This window comes from Protomyctophum parallelum (genome assembly GCF_964188405.1).
Source record: "Protomyctophum parallelum genome assembly, chromosome: 2".
Classification (NCBI taxonomy): Eukaryota; Metazoa; Chordata; class Actinopteri; order Myctophiformes; family Myctophidae; genus Protomyctophum; species Protomyctophum parallelum.
This window is the reverse complement of record NC_139699.1, coordinates 24,633,825-24,655,379: the sequence shown is the minus strand read 5'-3', so window position 1 is coordinate 24,655,379 and position 21,555 is coordinate 24,633,825. Positions and strand designations below refer to the sequence as shown.

Genomic DNA, 21,555 nt, shown 5'->3' with positions numbered 1-21,555 from the left:
GTTTTACGTCTGTTCTCCTGACTCCACTCCAAAGTTTGAACAAATAAAACATTTGTTTAAATGTATTAAAACATATTCAGTTGGTACAGTGGTACTGCAGGGCATTTACTTATCTTAACATGTAAGAGATGACGAGACTGTGATAAAAATATGATTTAATAAAGCCCTTCTCATGGACGTCTGAGATTATACATTACATTTGATTATGGCTGCAGCAGTTTAATGCAGATATTCCCACTGGTGACAGTTTTGCAGTTGCTGCAAAAAACAAAAACAAACTGAAAAAACACTACATTATACATAAGTGTTGTTGAAAATATGTATTATTATACAGGATTGTGATATTAATATACATCCAACACTGTATTATACCATAGATTATGCACCATTCAACCTCCCCCGACCTTGTAGATGGCGGCTTATTTCTCCCTGGACTTTGATGTTCCGTAAAACCACTTTGTAGCAAATGTCCTTTGAAAGTAATTTATTAATGCATTCAGTTTGTATTTCCCCAGCGCACCATGTTTTACCCATAACGAATCAAATTTCACTACACATTCAACAAACACTTCAGTTTGTCGAAGTGACAAATTACAGTTTATGAATGAATTTATCGTACGTAAATCCCCACAGACCCTGAAGGAGCCCAATCTGTCCGCCAGGAAGGACTTCCAGAGAGAAGCGGAGCTGCTGACCAACCTCCAACACGACCACATCGTTAAGTTCTACGGGGTGTGTGTGGATGGGGATCCTCTCATCATGGTGTTTGAGTACATGAAACATGGAGACCTCAACAAGTTCCTCAGGTGACATACATCAAACTCATGTATATTGCATATTTTAATCAACTATACTCAAATATGTATTCATTCGTAATACTATATTTATAAAACTAACTACGCATGCAGACTTGAGCCAATAGTTATAACAACCAATTCAATACACAGTGGTTCCCAAACCTTTCCCTTGAGGGAAAGTTTATGTCTCCCTGAGACCTAAATTTAAATGTATCATATTTAGTTTTTACTTCATGCAATTCTTTCTGCAATTCATGAAATCTATACAAATGTAGATTTTTGAAAATCTTTTGAAGTAATTATGTAGGAAAATAAAAATTAAGCAACATTTGCTGACGACCCATTCGAATGAATAATTTGTTTCTCAATAAATACTCACTGTTATATATAATATAGACACATCTGCAGAATATTACAATAGTTAAACTTGACCGAAAGGGATATCAATCTCCTGTTGTGCCAAAAGTATTGCTGGTACAGCAGTGGACAATGTAGCTTAATATATAGTTTAATTAAATTAGAGCAATGTGTGGTTATAATATTGGTTTATATGAAACCCTGAAACCTAAAGGGGGAAATAAAATGTGAATTTGGAGCAGGCAATGTATACTGTAGTAACATACACAACATGGCCAAATTACTCTACACAGTATGTATACAAACATAAAACTGTATTTGCTAAGAAAATGACCCACAAATTACCAAACAATAAAAAAAACAGAATTGTTTTGTGACTGTGGTAAATATGTTTCCAATAGTAAAAATAGGTGCACTTGGATGTTAGTGTTGTGACAGATATTGTGAGTACACTCAGGTAATGGAGGAATACAATTTAAGTGATTGCCGTGCATTCCAAGTGCTTTGAAAGCATTGGATTGGCGTGTGTGTGTGTGTGTGTGTGTGTGTGTGTGTGTGTGTGTGTGTGTGTGTGTGTGTGTGTGTGTGTGTGTGTGTGTGTGTGTGTGTGTGTGTCTGTGTCTGCGTGTGTGCGTGCGTGCACTATGAGAGTACTTGTACATGTGGGTGTGAGAATGTCTGTCTATGTGTGCGTTTGCCTGTTTCTCTGTCTGTGTTGCTGCACGTGTGTGCACGTTTAAAAGGAACCGCCGAGAAGACTCCATGTTGTGTGATGGAGAGCTCTCTCTCTCTCTGTTTGTGATCCTCTGTGATTCTGAACGACAGGCAGCCTATGAAGTGATGAAACTCTTTCATTCCAGGTGCAACTCGAATCCTCCATTCTCATTCTGCAGGTCACATCTACCTAATTAAACAGCATGCAGATGAGATGTGGTTGGAATTACTATCTGGTCTAATGAGAGAGAGAGAGAGAGAGAGAGAGAGAGAGAGAGGTCTATAGATAGATAGACAGATAGATCTATACTATAGGCCTACATCTATCAATCAATCAATCCTCCACCCAGTAGCACCCACCCACCAATCCATCCATCCACACTGAAAAAGATTAAATATCAAATACATCCTCATCTCTCTTCCGGTCAGAGGTCACTTCCTAACAGGAGCTCTTCTCTTCCCCTGCAGAGCCCACGGTCCTGACGCTATGATCTTGGTGGACGGGCAGCCTCTGCAGTCCAACGGGGAGCTGGGTTTGTCTCAGATGCTGCACATGGCCACGCAGATCGCCTCCGGGATGGTTTACCTCTCCTCGCAGCACTTTGTCCACAGAGACCTGGCAACCAGGAACTGTCTCGTCGGGAACGGGCTCCTCGTCAAGATCGGAGACTTTGGCATGTCCCGGGACATCTACAGTACCGATTACTACAGGGTAAGACCACGTTGTGTGGTATCGATGCCCACTGTTACTACAGTAAACTAAACACCCAGGACGACAGAGTGCAGCTTACTGACAGATAGAAGGCACTGACAAAGCCAGTACTCTTTTGTTGGAACTATTTGTAGTTGAAAATATGTTACTTTTGTCGAGCGACACTAACTCGAATTAAATATAAATTAAACCCTACAAGGCCCTGAAACATTGAAAGTTTGAGATGCACCCAATGTTTACGACGGCTGAAGCCACACCGGTGGTGTCAAGTGGGTAAGTCAAGAGCTCGGTTTTGTTTTATATACCTTTTTTCATGAGTAATTAGCTGGATGTTTTTTCTAAATTTCTATAAAATCATCAACTTGTATGAATGGTGCATCAGCCATGTATAATTTGATATTCGCATACAGATTTTTGGATCATTAATCGTCGACACGGCAGTGGGAAGACAAGCATTTAGGAAGGGTGAGAGGGAGACAGGCCACTTTGCGGAAGAGTGCCCTCTATCGTAAACACTGAAAAAAAGAATGATGAACCTCATACGTCAATGGTGGTCTGTGCCTTGAATTGAAATCAGTGAATGAGGCAAATTCACTGATTCACAGCACAAGCCGTGTTTTTTACCTTAAGATGAAGACACGTATCCATTCGTCACTGGAAAAAATAAAAAATATTCCATGCTGAGCGTTCCCTACCGAATTAGTGGTTTACCCTCTAGATCTCTTCTTCAATCGCGCCAAAATGTTTTTTTTTTGTTTTGTTTACATCTGTTCTAGATCATGTGAAAAGTTAGTCCATGGAATCTTGTTGTTCTATCTCTTCCGCATCAACGTGAGCCATCGTAAGGCCCCTTCTACCTTTTCTTAAAGGACCAGCCCCCCATTATTTTTTTTGGGTGCATATCTTTGGTCCGACATATTGTACTAACAGTCCGACACGCAATAGTCGGACACCCTACCCCAAACCTTAACCGCACGCAGAAGCCACGGGTGAGTCTTAACCGGCCACGCATGTCTGAGCCACGGGTGAGTCTTAACCGGCCACGCATGTCGGACCGTTAGTATGTCAGACCAACGTATGCGCCCCCCGATAAGGGTATACTAACTGACCTAAGAGAGAGACAGTGAGAGCCTATGGTGTTTTCACTAGTAGTCATCCAGCACAGCTGGGTGACTTAACCCTGACCCTGTGACGAGTCACCTCTGAGTTCAAGCCCGCTTCTTTTCACATTGTACTTTATCACAATGTTATTTGGAACCTGGGTGTGACAGGCCCTCAGCTTTACCCCATGTTGAAATGTGTGAAACGGCATGTTGGCACACCAAAAGGTTGTCCCCAGATTGTGAAAACACCCAGAAATAGAAAGACAGAGGGCTATTTATTTAATGAACCTTTTCACCTTCTTTCAGATGCATTCTGCAGTAGATTCATTATGCATGCTGTTAAGGGAGGATTGTGCAAATATAATATAGTACAATTGTGGTTGTGCAAAAATTCCACTTTATTGACTAATTATTACACAAGTTATGAGGAACACCTTTTGCAAGAAAATGTCTGTGAAAATCTGTAAATCATCAAAAAAGTTGATTTTTAGGGAATACAGATATGGGAGAGCAGACATGAACAAACAGCTCTCTAACATATCATTTTTATCTAATTTAAAAACACTGAATTACAAGTTGGGTCAATTTAATTGAATAAAGGACTACAGGACTTGCATCCATCCGTCCATCCATCCGTCCGTCCGTCCGTCCGTCCGTCTGTCTGTCCGTCCGTCCGTCCATCCGTCAATGTAGATATTGTATTAATATTTACTGAACTATTTCATAGAGGGTGCTGTCTCCATTTCTTACTGTACTGTACTGTACTGTACTGTACTGTACTGTACTGTACTGTACTGTACTGTACTGTACTGTACTGTACTGTACTGTACTGTACTGTACTGTACTGTACTGTACTGTGTGTGTGTGTGTGTGTGTGTGTGTGTGTGTGTGTGTGTGTGTGTGTGTGTGTGTGTGTGTGTGTGTGTGTGTGTGTGTGTGTGTGTGTGTGTGTATGTGCGCACGAAAGGGGAGTGGCCTCACAGTGAAATCATTGTATTTCATAATGCAAACTGTACGGTAATTATGACAGTTGCATGAATGCAACATAGTGCCTTAAGTCTGGGCAGGCATGCAGTAGGTGTTGTGCATGGAGAGATGTGTGCAAACAGTGTGGTTTGGTAGGATAAGGCAAACAAAGGCGAACGGTTGGCCCCCCTTTCAATTAGTGTAGCTATTTGCAACACACTTTTTATTTGACACAAATCTCAAAGTCTAATCTATGGTATCAAAAATAGACTCTCATCCCTCACCTCAATTAACTTCCCATGCTTATCAGTTGAGCGAGTCTGGAATTATCTCTATCTATAAGTTGATATACTGTAAGCTATCAAATCTCTATCTACCAATTAATCTCCGGCGGAAGATAGCTAGTATTTTCTAAAGAATTTTAAGATCTTCTCGCAACTCATCCAAGCCAGGAGGGACACATATTTTCCAGATTCTTTGTGGAATTTACCAGACCCACAATAGACAAATATTTGGGTATTTTTGAGGATAACAACCTCAAACATCTTTACAGATGCAATCTAACCAGCTTGTTGCTGTAGATGGGGAGATTTGAGAAATGTGATAGATTTGTCACTCTGTTTCAGTCACTTCCAATTCGTATTCTGCATTATAAGACTAAATTACAAAACTCTAACCTTTGAATGCCTATATTTAAAAAATCACATCCGTGTGAAGTGAGGGGTGCTCTTAACATCATACATCATCATACATACTTAACCAATCAAATCATCACAAATATCATTCCGGCCAATCAAAATGTGCATCTTCACTTTTCTGTCCTCACTTTTGGCTTCAATGTCTGTGTTTACACAGACACCAAAAGATGGACATAGGAGTGGCTAGCGCCCCTCAAAAATAAAATTAAAATAAAGCACCCAACTATGAACTTCCGAGACACCATTTCAAACTCAAACTGATGGAACAGAGGATGAGATAACATGGCTACAAGCACAGATGTGAAAGAGGTGAGGTGTGTGAGAAAGGGAGAGAGAGACCAGAACATACACCTACAGTACAGTATCAGATACTATCACAGTACTTCAATTATGTTTGTGGGAGTACAGTACATGAACCTGCCTTCCATTCCATATCCTGAACACAGCAAAACTGTGATAGGATCTTGTTTATTTTACATCTGCTGAACCAACACGCCACTTGCGCGCGCAAGAAAGCACACACAAAAATACTAAACCGTGCATATAGTACATACATACACACACACACACACACACACACACACACACACACACACACACACACACACACACACACACCAAGGGAACTCTTGACTCGGCGGCACAGTCACACACAAACGTATATGCACATGGACACACATGTGGAGGTGAGTATACTAACTGTGCCACAGATAAACACTAGCTTCATCTTAACAGGGAAGTTGATTACACTACTGCTATCTTTTGTGTAATCTGAAAAGCATCCATTTCAACTATGGGGAACATACTGGACAGCTCCCAGCAACTGACAGTGGAGACCATCATGGGTGTTTGTTGTTGCATGTAAGCCACTCTCACTCCCCTGCTGTCTTTCTCTACTGTCTGTAAATCACATTGTGTTAAACCACCAATCATGCAAGCTGTCACTTTGAGGAATTTTGCAACGAGTCCAGTCCAAATTCAACCGTCTAGAGCGTCCAGGTGGCACAGGAATAACGTTCTTCTTAGCCACTACCAGTTGACGTGTGCCGGATGTGGCATGATGATCATAGCTGGCTGCATGAAGGCCATTCCTTTGTTCCACCTGCCAGTCCTAGTGGGAATCACCCGTAGCTGGCCTTCGACAGGAGGCTGCTACTCTCACACTGGCAAGGAAAGCTCAGAACCATGACACATCCGGCATGACAATGACATTGGTGCCTCCAAGCAGACTCAATTCTCCCCCATCCCTACAATAAGACAGCACCGTTCTATCCCTGTGGACCTATTAATGGACGGCACGTGGCATCTTGGAAGCAGGAGTAGAAGATGGCCTGACCCACAATAGTCCACTGCTACATCTGGGACGTAGTGAAGACCAACCACATCGGCAATGGACCCTGTGCCACAGTACACTATGACGTAGTGGCTGGGTGTCACAGTACACTATGATGTAATAATAATAAATTATTAACTTAACTTTATTTAGCACTTTTCATGACATGAAATGCAGCTCAAAGTGCTTTACAGAGCAATGGAGAAAAAAAAGAAAGCAAGGCATAAAACAACATTGAAATAATGAAGGTATAGTGGATATTTGTTCCATGCCGTCTGCCCGTAGAAGCAGAAAGCTGGTTCACCGTGTTTTTTAGTTGCTTATTTATTTAGTCACATCAAGCAGGCCAGCAGTGGTGGACCTGAGGGAACGGTTTGGGACATATAGGCAGGCAATCATGTAGGTTGGAAGGTGCGAGCCCATTGAGAGCTTTATAATGAAGTAGTGGGTTCCACAGTACACTATGACATAGTGGGTGCCATAGTAAATCGCAATGTATGATGACTTTATCATAACATATCATCATGATAAAAACGCTCTGCTCACTTCACATGAGTGTGACTTTTATAAATCCTTTAGCGTTGGAGTGGACGGGCTGGATTTTTTTTGGACCCCGTGAATTCCAGGTTTATTCTTCTCTGGAATTAATTTTCTTTTTTTTTGGGGGGGGGGGATTGTATGCCTTTGATAGAGATAGTAGATTGACAAGAAATGGGGAGAGAGATGGGAAGTGACAAGCAGCAAAGGTTGTCGGGATGGGGAGTCGAACCCGTGACACGCTTTCAGGCGGCATTGCAAGTCCTAGGTGCCCAGGCGGTGACGCCAACCATCCGGGCCTTATGCATATAGTTTTAATGAAGTTAAATGTTAGGGTTTAGATGCAATCAAGGTGAAACACCTGGAAAAGAGGGAGTCCCTGCCCTAGGCTATCTGACGATGCAGGGAAGAAGTAGTAGAAGGGACAAAGAAGAGGTAGGTGAAATCAGGTGTATCGGAAGAGATATGTCATTGTCAATACCAAACCAGTAAGGATCAGCAGTGACAGGACAACATGGGTTGTTAATGTCTATGCCAATTCACAGAGAAACACAGAGAATGGACAGTCTATATGCTCCTATATCAATGTAATTCCGCCACAGTTAGGGGAGAAAACAAATCCCTAAACACATAATAAAAATAAAATAATTGTCCCTGTAATTACCCCTGTCTATCTCTCTCAGCGCCACTGGGCTAGAATTGGCATGGCTCAGCACAGCTTAGCTCGGCAGGGAAGGGGAGTGCTTTGCTGTGCCGTCGCTTGCCGTGTAAACTGGATTAGTGCCCTGCTTGTCCCTCGGCATGGTGGGGAAGAGATTGGATTAGCGGGATGGCGAGAGCATAGCAGCGTGGCGGCGGGGGGATTATAGCATGCCCAGCTGGGAGTCTCCTAACTGGGGTTGGAGCTCCTCTAGTCTACGGTCCCAGTAGGAAGTCTCTGGAAACCAGCAGGAACTCTTAAAGAGCCCTGATAACTATCTAGGCATACATGCACACACACACACACACACACACACACACACACACACACACACACACACACACACACACACACACACACACACACACACACACACACACACACACACACACTCTCTATGTGCCTCTCTCCCTCCATCTTTTCCAGTGTCATCTCTCACCCTGTCTCTGTTTCCCTGCACTCTCTCTGTAACATTAATCTTCTCTCTTTCCCCTTGTCTATTTCCATGTCATGTTCTTCGTCTATCTGTTTCCCCTATCTATTTCTCTCCTCCCCCTCCCCATCCCCGACTCTCATTCTCTCCCTCCATATTCCATTTTGCATCCTCTGCTCTCATGCTCCTCGTACCCTTCTCTCCAGAGCTACAGTATCTTCTCTCTCCCTCCTTCCCTCCCTCTCGCACTCCCTCTCTCGCTCCCTTTCTCTCTTCCTCTCCCTCCTCCCTCCCTCCCCATCTCGCTCCATGGTTATCTCCTCTCTCCTAGCGTGGACAGGCAGCAGGTATCCACAGCATGTCTCTCAAGAGCAGTGACGTCCATTAGCCTCCCACCCGCTGCCGGGAGCTGCTGTCTGCAGATAAACCGCTATCAGTCATCCCCCACCTGCCACACTTTTCTAGAGTCTCCCTGATGGGTTCTCCTTAACCCCAACTAATGCTGAATATATGCTACAGGCTACGCACTCAAGCAGAACCCCCGAGTGGCCAACAATAGAGAACCAGGGATGGTATTCCATAGAACAGCGGTCCCCAAACATTTTAGGCCATGAACCCCCTGTTACCTAGCTAACCCCCAAGTCTTGTTGTATTTGGCCAAAAATGATAGATATTTTAATGAGTATGGCAAATATTCACAGAATGAGAGACATGCTCTGCTGTATACTCCCGCAGCTGCTCTAAGTGTCGCAGTCCCGCCCCCTACCAGGGCCCAGGAAATGATTCCCCGTTCATTTTCCTATTTAAAGACCTTTTAAGCCTCGTACAAATTAAGCCAACTCGAGTTGTGAGAAATCATGACAACAAACACAATTTTTCGGGCCGAACAAATAATATTTTTTTTATTTTTTTCTCTTTTTTGTAATTATTTGTTTGGTCCAAAATATTGTGTTTATTGTCATGATTTGTCACAACTCGAGTTGGCTTTGTACGACGCTTAAAAGGTCTTTAAATAAATACTTTTTGAAATGTCAATGGGAAAAATGCATTGGGAATTATTTCCTGGGCCTGGCTTCATCATGAAAGGGGGCGGGACTGCAACGCTCTATATGTCTAGCCTGGCTAATAAGCCAGACCGAATCAGCCGTTGGCAAAAGAAAATTGCCTGCCGGCGGATTACGGTCTGGAGAGGCTCAATTGTACATTTCCTACACCAGAAAACTGGTGTGGCCAATCGGGACACGGTATGCAATATGGGCGGGCTTTGGTACAGTGACGTTCAATGCTTGAGACCTTCGACTGACAGTAGCTCTGACCAATTGCGTGAAAGAGAAAATGTTTGAACCCGCCCCCCGGGAAACAAGATCCATACACAGCATCTCCAGAATCAAATACCACACGACAGTGTGATTTGAGTCTGGCCAGGCTACTATATGTCTCCCTACAACAGTGGTTTACCCGGATTTTGCCGTTTGAGGGAGTTCGCGCACCACAAGGGGTGCACGCACCACAGTTTGGGAACCCCTGCACATAGAAGAATGTGAGAGGGGTGGTATTGCCTATATTCTAGTTATATTACTAAATTCAGGGCCAGACAATATATAATGATGGTGAAATGAGGCCTTCAGTTTGCTGTGACAGCAAAAAAAACAAAACAGACCAGAGCACCACACAGTAGATGAGGAGAGTGAATGAAAATAGCTTGCCCCTATAAAAAAAGCTCTTAAGTTGCCCTACAGCAAGTCATTACCCAAGCCCCCTTTAACAGAACAGTTTCCAGTAGTGGTAACCTATACAAGGATCATGTGGGGGTCCTATTGGACTGTTTAATGTGACTGTGTTACCTATAGAAGGCTGTGGGGGTCCTGTTGGACTGTTGAATGTGACTGTGTTACCTATAGAAGGCTGTGGGGGTCCTGTTGGACTGTTGAATGTGACTGTGTTACCTATAGAAGGCTGTGGGGGTCCTGTTGGACTGTTGAATGTGACTGTGTTACCTATAGAAGGCTGTGGGGGTCTATTGGGGTGTTGAATGTGACTGTGTTACCTATAGAAGGCTGTGTAGGTCCTATTGGACTGTTGAATGTGACTGTGTTACCTATAGAAGGCTGTGGGGGTCCTGTTGGACTGTTGAATGTGACTGTGTTACCTATAGAAGGCTGCGGGGGTCCTATTGGACTGTTGGATGTGACTGTGTTACCTATAGAAGGCTGTGTAGGTCCTATTGGACTGTTGGATGTGACTGTGTTACCTATAGAAGGCTGTGGGGGTCCTATTGGACTGTTGGATGTGACTGTGTTACCTATAGAAGGCTGTGGGGGTCCTGTTGGACTGTTGAATGTGACTGTGTTACCTATAGAAGGCTGTGGGGGTCCTATTGGACTGTTGGATGTGACTGTGTTACCTATAGAAGGCTGCGGGGGTCCTATTGGACTGTTGAATGTGACTGTGTTACCTATAGAAGGCTGCGGGGGTCCTGTTGGACTGTTGAATGTGACTGTGTTACCTATAGAAGGCTGTGGGGGTCCTATTGGACTGTTGAATGTGACTGTGTTACCTATAGAAGGCTGCGGGGGTCCTGTTGGACTGTTGAATGTGACTGTGTTACCTATAGAAGGCTGTGGGGGTCCTGTTGGACTGTTGAATGTGACTGTGTTACCTATAGAAGGCTGTGGGGGTCCTATTGGACTGTTGAATGTGACTGTGTTACCTATAGAAGGCTGCGGGGGTCCTGTTGGACTGTTGAATGTGACTGTGTTACCTATAGAAGGCTGTGGGGGTCCTATTGGACTGTTGGATGTGACTGTGTTACCTATAGAAGGCTGCGGGGGTCCTATTGGACTGTTGAATGTGACTGTGTTACCTATAGAAGGCTGCGGGGGTCCTGTTGGACTGTTGAATGTGACTGTGTTACCTATAGAAGGCTGCGGGGGTCCTATTGGACTGTTGAATGTGACTGTGTTACCTATAGAAGGCTGCGGGGGTCCTATTGGACTGTTGAATGTGTTACCTGCGAGGAGTGGCAAACCACATTAACCCTGTCCTTCCTATTTTGGAACTGTCATTACAGATGCAAATGTTCAAAACATTTCTAACATTTTCAAAATTAGCAAAACTACAGTAGCTGATTTGTATTGTATTTCTATGTGATCATTGTTGATTGTCTATTTTCGCTATTCCTCGTGAATTTACAGTAGGGCTTAAGTGGTTCATTTCCACAGTATAGACTCGGGGTATGCATGTGCATTAAGTGAGTGGCAAATAGAGTGGCAGAGTAAGTTGCAAAGTGAATTTGGCGTGTAATGTGCATGGAGATTCTCAGCGTAGAAGAGGTATATCTATTTGGATTTACGGTGACAAGATGTCTGCTGATCGGGCTGTGCATTGGTCTTGTGTAGGGGAGAGCCGCCATGGTTGTAACACTTTTCACATAAAAATGTTTTACTCAGAGATCCGTTCATCTTCATAATATGTAATATTTTCAGGCAACGGACCTACACATGTCTGCTACCATAAACCACTTGAAAATTAATAAAACAGGTCGGGAGTTATTAAACCGAACGCGGACGCTGTTCCAGTGTTACATTTGCTGCGCATATCAGATTAATTGTAACGGCATGCGTGATAAATGTAACAATGCTAAAAAACACCATTAAACATATAGTTTTCAGCTTAAAGCAATTATATTTCATTGAAGCAACGCCTTAACATTGTTTTCATACCATAAGAAAATGTATCAAACATAAGGGAAATATTAAATAGTACCGGGTGTACCAGTTTGGGCGTTTGAGTCAGTTCAATGGGAAAATACATTGATTAAACAAACGTTTACACTCTGTAATGAAAGACAGCTGACTGAACATATAATATTGGCCAATATGTCAAATATGTAAATATTACATATAATGGTATTGAATGGTATGGTGTGTTACAATTGGCCCACTTTTGCAAGTTGTTCTTTGGCGTTGCTTACAGACCAGAATGAACGTGCATTCCGTCTAAACACGATGCAAACTAATTAAGAACATAAGCATGAAGACATCCATGTGGACTTTTATTCACCAACATCAAAGAAAAAAATTGTAGCCCACAAATACAGGTGTAAAATTTTACGCATTTTGAGAAAAGTCAGTTTTTCGCCAATAACTCCCCGTAGGAAGAAGGTAAACACTTCAAACTTCCTGGGCACGTTGCTGTACACATACTGACGCAATGGCGTCATGATGGCGTTGACAAATCAAGAGATAACGTGCATGTTACAACCATGACGCGTTACAACTGTGGCGCCCCCCCCCCCTGAGACAGCGCAAGAAAATAATCCTCTGCCCCCCCCCCCACCTCCCTGACACCTTCGTCTGGGCTGTGCTCGTGTTCCACTGAACCCGCCATGATAACGCAGGACTTGAGGCAACGTGACATGAGAATGAACTTCCCATCGAACTATCCCATGGACACACATCTCTTCCACCCCCCCGTCAGCTGGGTTATCTTTTTTCCTCCTACCACGCTGCTCATCCCACTGGAAGTTATGCGTGGGAGTAGAGCTTTTTTATGCCCTGCACAGAAATGTGATGTGTTGTCTTCTTATCCCCCCCCCCCCCCCCCCCCTTTATGCATCCCCCCCTATCCCCCCACCTCTTCTTTGTTTTCTCCTTCTTCTGCTTTCTTGATGTTGCAAGAAAGATGTATTTGGCGCTGCACTGCGGCGACATGGACATAAGGGCTACACTTGCATGCGGGCCCGAATAATAAAGAACCTTGACCTTGACCGTGACCTTGAATTTAACATTGTTTATGGTAATCAGATGTTTTGATGTATGGGTTGTCAAGGCCAGAAAGGAGTTTTTTGCCACTAAGTAGTACGCATTCCTGCAAAACTCCCAGGTATAGATAGATAGAATAGTTAGGTCCATTTGGTTAAGTTAATTTACTGTGTTGAATACAGTATGATCTCAACCGATGTCTTTTCCACATTACAGTTATGCTCTCATGCTTAGTGTGGGGAAATTGTGGTTAAATGAGGCCTTCATTTTGCTGAGGCACTAAGAAGGCCAGAGTACCATGTACAGTATTCAACAGCACATTATTTGTTTGACAGCAGGGAGAGTGGTTGGGTGCCGGCGGTGCCCTAGTAGGAAATGGTGTGTAATGGTCTCTGACCCGTAGGCCTAGCTGGTATAAATATTGAATTATGTTAAATGGGGTAAAGGCTCGCAGGCAGGTTCATGACATCACTGCTCCCAGACACACTGGTGGCACTGTGACCCCACCCATCACTCTGATCAAGGTTTAGACATGTGCGTGCGCGCACACACACACACACACACACACACACACACACACACACACACACACACACACACACACACACACACACACACACACACACACACACACACACACACACAGACACACACATACATACAGGGACACACATTTTTTGTTGCAGTAAAAGTTACATTCACAACCTCAAGGATATGTCCTCATGATACAACACACATGTCACTCAGCACTCCATGGGGACAAGTAGCGGCGGTACTAAATGACAAGTACTTGTCATTTATGGCAGCGAAGACCGCGCAATACTTTGCCAGCCTTTCTGCCTCGTCTTTGCGCATCCCAAGTTGTCGAAACCCTCCAACAACCAGCTAGTGGGTATGTCCTAGCCTCCTAGGCTGGATCATCAGAGGAAAAAAAGTTCTTAGTCTTGCACTGTTGCTTGGTGTTGAAGCGCTCTCTGTAGATGTTCTCATGGGCCTGGAAGTCCACCCTTTGCTATTGTCTAGTCTCTTCTCGGTAGCTGTTCACAGGAGGAGCCGTCAGGTAGCGTTGGCTGTTGGTAGATTCCACCGGTGAGTAGTGTCTCCTGTATGCAAGCTACAGTCCACAGAAGTCGCAAATGCATCCACTGCAGCTGCTACATTGATGGTAGTTACAACAGAGCAGCTTAACGTCATGCCCAGGACACGCACGCGCGCACGCACACACGCACGCACACGTGCGCACACACACACACACACACACACACACACACACCACCTACTGTTATTCTTGCTATTCTTATGAGGATTCTTCCACTGATTTCAATTCAGTACACAACCCCAATTATATCCCTACAACCTAAGCCCTAACCTCAAGGCCGATTTAATGCACAGGCTTACAAGGGCTTTTGTCCCGGGCCTGTGATGATCAGGGGCCTATCATGACATTCAATATTTATTAAAATAATATATAAGGCATACTGGTACGGCAGTGGCGAAGCATATTAACTGTGGGCCCTGATGTAGGCTATTTGGGACAGGCCCATGATCCTCCAGTGCATGCTACAATTTTTTTTTGTGGTAGGACAACTTGCCACTTTTACTCCATCCTGCTTGTGTATCTCGCCGTCTCGTTTGAAAGTGTCTGTGGTTCTTGACACCCCCCACTTCCAGTCTCCCAGACCCTGATGCGACCACATTGCCTGCATCTCCTGTGCCAGTGTAGTACGGGAATGCACTAGTGTTTATTATACAGGCTAGTTGACTGTTATAACCTAGATTTCTGTTATGTGGCCATAGCCGTCATGACAAATGTGATAAGGTCAGCCCATTTTGGGCACATTTGGGCAAGGGGCTATGGCTGTTTTTAACCCAAGGAGTGTTTTTTTGTGGAATCATGAAAACCCCCCTAGTTGCTACTTAAATCATATTGTAGTAGACAGTTTGACATTTTTGACATTTTTGCCTTATGTTAATGGTAGGGTCACATATAAACCCCCTATAAAAAAATTGCTCAATCCCGACCAGCCGGTCAGCAAGTGGATTCATGAATGTATGTATATAGACAATATTTTAGGCCAATAAAAATACTATACCAAATGTCCCACTCCACAACCCCGACTGCCGGACTGTCGGGGTTGAGAACTGAATGTATTCAATCTACACCAGATGCTTTCACTTATTAGTTGTGTCATGTATGGTTGAAGGTGTATTAATTCAATGGAACCTCCCAGTACTTGCCAGTTAGTGCGCTTATCAGATAAATAAACTGTCTATATGGCTACGCAAGGGTTCAAATCCATGACCCATTATGATACGCCCTTGCATTACCTCTCACTCTAATATCTCTTTCTCTCTTAATTAGTAAAGCCTAATTTGTTCACCAAAAATAACATTACAACCAAATAATGTATCACCCTCGAAATGTTTCAAAAACATATTGAATTGCTTTACCAGTGTATTTACAGGGATCTAGCCTTGAAGTCGACAAGGAATGTGTGTGAATGTGGAATCATTTGACCCCTCTTGGCATACACTGCACAATGAGGCTTGTAATGAATAGAGAGGGCTCATAGTCTGGTAATATCCTGCATGTCGCTACCACATCAGTCTTGTGTCGGCCCGTCAGGCCACAGTGATTAAAAGCGGGGTCCGGAATTGACAGGAGTGGGGAAACAGATTTTAAGACAATCTGAAGCTAATGAAAGCTGAGAGCCCGAGGATGATAAATGGATGATTGTTAAATCGATTAATATGTGGCCCTCAGACCGTTTACAGCCTGAGAGAGTTCAGCAGCACAGAACTTCTGCTCATTTCACATTTAAGACAATTATCTGACAGCCTTATCCACACTGAGCGATGCTGTGGAGTAAGCTTCACTTCCTTGATTACCAACATTATACAAAGAACCAATTAGCTACTGCTCGCTCATGTTATATTATACACATCTATCTGATACGCATATACCAACAGTTGGATAAGCCCCATCTCTGATTTGCATACATTACAGTGCAGTGTATGCTACTGATCATTTTTGTCTCCACCAGGCCGAAGGCATGGGGAGAGTGTGTGTGTGTACGTGTGTGTGTGTGTGTGTGTGTGTGTGTATCCGTCTGTCTGTTACCAGCTATTCTCCGGCACGGTTAAACCGGTCGGTGCCACATTTTGCACGCACACTCCCTGGAACCTCTGCTCCAAATTTCCCAGAACGGCCTGTTATAGCGCCACCAGAAGCCGACTTTTGAAAAACTTTTTTTTTATATTACTCCTGTCCAAAAATCCCGCAAATCGTTACACACTATCTCTATAGTCATGTGTTCAGGACGAATATGTCCCATATTTCATATTCCATCCTAATTGGCTAACATTGGCTTTCAAAGTTTTCAGCATTGGCCCGTTTTGAACAAAAAGCCTCAAATCATGAACGCAGCGTGCAATTTACGTGAAATCTTTCACAGACTTTCCTGTCTAGTCTGAGGAATATATCCCAGCCTTTTCACATTGGCCTGTTAAAGCGCCACCAACAGGTGCATTTTTGCAAAACACATTTTTGGAACAAAATGCCTCAAATCATTCAATTGCCACCCAAGGCGTAAGAAGAAATGTTAATTATGGTTTGGTGATTAATTGGATCTGCTTTTATGTACTCTGATAAAGTTCATCTCCCTACCATAGGGACTCCCAATCCCCCGTACATGAACAACAGCAGTTCCAAAACAACAGGTGGTAGTAGGGGTGGTGGAGGGTGAGCAGCAGTGTTTGAGCAAAGACAGCGATTGTGGGCGCAGCAGCATCATGACAGCAACAAAAGCAAGCAGGAATTAATTAAATAGAGCGGTCTGAGAATGAAATTTGTGTGTGATTGGATGAGTGGACGTGCACGTGGAGTTGAGGTGACCCACTGGCCGCCAAAACTGCACTGAGTTTCGACACTCATTTGTCAGAATACCCGTTGTACCCATAGGGTGATGATCTACATGACGGAAGTGCAGAAGACTTGCGCACCTATGTATTTCAAGCAGTAGAAGTGTGTGTATAGTAGTGGCGTTTTATTAATTAAATCTGGGTATTGCAATCCCAGATTTGACCACCAGTGACGAGGTGGTTTTAGTTGCACTTTAGTGCAACTGAAACTCTACCAAAGTTGTCCTTGCACTTTAACCTGAGGCCGATTCTACAAATGCCTTCTAAATCAACAGTTCTCTTTTTTATTATTTTTGCTCTCAGGTGGGAGGTCACACCATGCTCCCCATCCGCTGGATGCCTCCAGAGAGCATCATGTACAGGAAGTTCACCACGGAGAGCGACGTGTGGAGCTTGGGGGTCATCATGTGGGAGATCTTCACCTATGGCAAACAACCATGGTTTCAGCTCGCCAACAATGAGGTACAGTGATGATTCCCATCCTTTTTAATGACAACAATCCCCTATAATATTTGATATGCCACCACTGGGACCCAAGTCTACAACCCATTTGTACCGCTGGTGTTCCCCAGACCAAAAAAGTAAGGAAGGAATTAGGAATCACAAAGAATTTAAAATGTTAGTTTTAATCTGAGAGTGTACAAATGTAACCAAATTAACCCTTAGAGGTCCATTTGGTTATCTTTGTATATTGTTTTTACTAGGCTTATATTTTACAAAGTAAATAAGTTATACAGTAAGTCAAATTAATTTGACATGAATAAATTAGAAATATAATAATAATAATAATAATAATAATAATAATAATAATAATAATAATAATAATAATAATAAATCTAATTCAATGAATGGAATGGAAATATGAGGGGTCTATATTTGCCCCCTCATATTTCCTTCGATTCTACTCTTTTTGTTATCCTATCCTATCCTACCACACCTTGGGCTGAGGAAGTTATAAGGAACAAGAAGAAGCAACACAGGCTAATCAGTCTTTGTCTTATAGTGAAACCATACGCATTCACCCACTTTGTCACAAATTGGTTAAGAATGAACGAATCTGCCTTGCAGCTCTTAATCTGGTGTGTTTTCTTCCACTTTTTCTCTGAGACTCTGCCCCTGCCCGCTGAAGTGATAAATTGATGCTCCTTTTTCCTTTTCCAGCAGACATGATGCAGGATTACATTACAATACCTTGTGATTGGGTTGTGTTTTTCCTCCTATATTGGAAGAGGGTAGCTGGATTGAATCAATGAAATTCAATTAGGATTACTCTTGTAAAGCAAGCCTATTAAGAAAATTAAACTGACCTTATAGAAGAGGCAGGCAGGCAGGCAGGCAGGCAGGCAGGTGGCATGGCTTATGCTCCTAATTCTTCCAATTGAAATGTCGATATTTTCTTGGTCTTGACACAAATTGAAAATGTCCAATTTCTAGGTTTGAAAGGAGAAAAGAAAATCAAGCACTTGAAAGAGTTCAGCCGCATTATAGAATCATCACTTATTTTGTGCTATCATATGGTTGTGATTTTACTATCAGATGGTTGAGATTTTACTGTCATCGCTGTGAAAAGTTATTTTATGCTGACATTGGCTTGGTCTTTTGGGTGGAAATTCACACTCCGAGGAGATAAACATGATTGTGCTGTGCTGCCTGCCCCCCCCCCCCCCCCCCCCCCCCCCCCTCTCTCTCTCTCTCTCTCATGCACACGCACATGCACACAAATTGCGCAATTACAATAGCCACCCCGATGACAATCATTATTTTAGGATTGCTTTTGAAATGGGAATGGGGTTGGGTGAAAAATAGGATTCTGATTACATAAAACGTTTGGATTACTCAAACCAATTCAGTCAGACAACTCACGAATAGATTTAACCAATATTTATTCGGCTCTGCTGGATTTTCTCCCTGCTCTGCACGATTAAGCACCAACATGAAACATTAAGAGCAGGGAGATAGATATACAATAAAAACCCCATGGGGAGCATAAATAACAGAGCCCACCGGTGGTGCTGGGGTGGTAAACATCACATAACAACCAGGAACCATAGCAGAAGGAAGGCAGGAAGAGCATGCAGACTAGTGAGCTTAAGTGGCCCGCCCAATTGGTCAGCTGACTATCCAGTTTGACACCCACCACTCAGCTGGGAGTCACCACCAGCTTGTTCAACATTGGAGGTTTAATATTATGTTCAGGTAGCTCAGTCGGGTGAGGGCTGGGTGTATTGCCGGACGCTATAGCCAAATTCCAATACCACAACTTTCACACTCGCTCACTCCCCTCGCATCCTCCACTCGCTCCTCGGCTCCGCCCCCAGCGAGGAGGAGAGGAGGAGAGGATTCGATGTGAGGACAGAGTGGTGGTCACTGGTGGAGTGAATTTTCCTCGGAATGTACTACGCTGTCATTTCAAAGCGACGGCACATTCCGCAATCACTAATGACGTGTATCAATTCCATTCAATTCAAAGGGCTTTATTGGCATGGGAAAACATACGTTTACATTGCCAAAGCAAAAGTGGTGGAACAATACAGTGTCACACAGCTGGATCACTGGAACTCCGAACACAGAGCCGTACAGTCTACTCTACAGAATAGACAATTCATCATTTTGTGCATGTAACCGAGGCCAATGTCTGTGTATGTATTGGTAACATGTGCAAGGCTATTTATTCATGAAATAGTGAATAAGCGCCAGGATGCGCACACTTATATTATATGATTGTGAAGGGAATTCCTGACCTGCCCGCAGCCCGCGTTCCTTTTTGCTCGTATAAATCACCGTCCCTCCTCCGACAGTCCCTCCTCCGACGGTCTTTGCAAATAACGGACACTATAACAGGAATTAGATATAGTCTCTCTGACTTACATATTCAGTTCAGTCCACATATAAATAAATACATTTTTGTCACCGTCATTCATAGCAGTCTGTGCATTCAGGCATGCACAGAGAGAAATTAACTATAGCTTTTGAGGTGCGCACAATATAGCCAAATTTATATATCCTACTTTTATTATGCTTATATCACACAACGCAATAAAGCCAGTGGCTTGTTGTGGTCCTTTCACTTTCACATAATTGTAGGCTATAGATAGGCTACTTTATCATTCTGAAGCTCTATTCATTCAGCGAAAATGTGTCTCTTCAACATGTGTGTGTGTGCATGTGTGTGTTGGGTCAGCGACTCAGCCGCAGCGGCCGGCAGCTAGTGGATGGGGGGTGCATAGTATCGGGTTTCAAGCAGGGTTTTAACGAGTGGGTGTTAACGAGTGCGCTGTCCGAGTTGGCAAGCCACATGGTGGAGGGAATCATGTGTCTCATGAAGGAAAATAAGTGCACCCTTAATTCACCCTGTCACAAGCCAAGTCTTCATTTTCAGAAAATATATTATTGCGCAGCATAGTACTCCACTACGACATTCCATCTCACAGTGGTATAGCACATTGTAAGGGATAGACGTCCACGTTGCTCGGATGATTCCAATAGCAAGTTACTTTGACATAGGCCTACTTATTTATCCTACTTAAATATACATATTACTTAACAATTACATTTTATAATAAACCAACATGTGCGTTTTTGCTTTTGTTTTGAAAGAATGACATACATGCAGTATGGTTCCATGTAGTACCTTTTCTTTAGAGCACCCTTCTGCCAGCATGTGACTGTTTTCCTTTGGTCTCTTTATCTCTCCCTTCCTCCTCTCTACATGGATATATTGAAACAATACCTGTATGTATCTCTTCTTCTTCTTCTTCTTCTTCTTCTTCTTCTTCTTCTTCTTCTTCTTCTTCTTCTTCCTCCTCCTCCTCCTGCAGGTGATAGAGTGTATAACCCAGGGCAGGGTTCTGGAGCGGCCGAGGATTTGTCCCAAGGAAGTTTACGACATGATGCTGGGCTGCTGGCAGAGAGAACCGCAGCAACGACTCAACATCAAGGACATCCAGAAGATCCTGTTCGCTATGGGGAAGGCGAGCCCAGTCTACCTGGACATACTGGGCTAGCACTGGGCCATCTCCAGTCTGGGTCCCCAGGTGGACGGACGAACAGACAGAGGGGGACAAACAAAGTCGACGGACAGACAAAAACGAGGAAGTAACCAAACAAACAACCACCAACCTTGCACCACTGTCGAAATCAACCCATCACCTACCAAGTATTTGGGGACTTTAAAGGGACTTTAAGTGCCTGCAAAACACTTTTTTGGAAATATACTGGATAATTTAAAAACAATTAATAAAAAGAAGAAAAAAAACACACGCACTTTTACAATTTTGTTTACTTGCGTATAATGTGTATAGGTCTGATGAAGATGTTTTCTTTTTCTCCTTAAAAACAAAACGAAAACACCACACTTATTGGACATCGAGAAAGAGGTTTCGTGTGGATTCTGTAGTCAAAGGACAGAGAAAGTAAATTATATGGCATTTTGCTCACAGACACAGTATATGACAAAAAACAAAACAACAATGGAGGAATAATCTACCCTTTTGTTTTTTGACTATATTATATTCAGAAATA

At 43.3% G+C, this 21,555-nt stretch overlaps 1 protein-coding gene across 1 annotated transcript in view; it reads left to right on the top strand.

Moving 5' to 3' along the window:
* Positions 1–21,184, top strand: part of LOC310855150 (NT-3 growth factor receptor-like) — a 262,706-nt gene extending 241,522 nt beyond the window's left edge. Inside the window, 4 exon segments of the mRNA XM_083760043.1 lie at positions 634–806; positions 2,337–2,580; positions 17,338–17,496; positions 20,853–21,184. Coding sequence (XP_083616169.1) covers positions 634–806; positions 2,337–2,580; positions 17,338–17,496; positions 20,853–21,038 — 762 coding nt within the window. The 3' untranslated portion in view covers positions 21,039–21,184.
* The last annotated feature ends 371 nt before the right edge of the window (positions 21,185–21,555 follow it).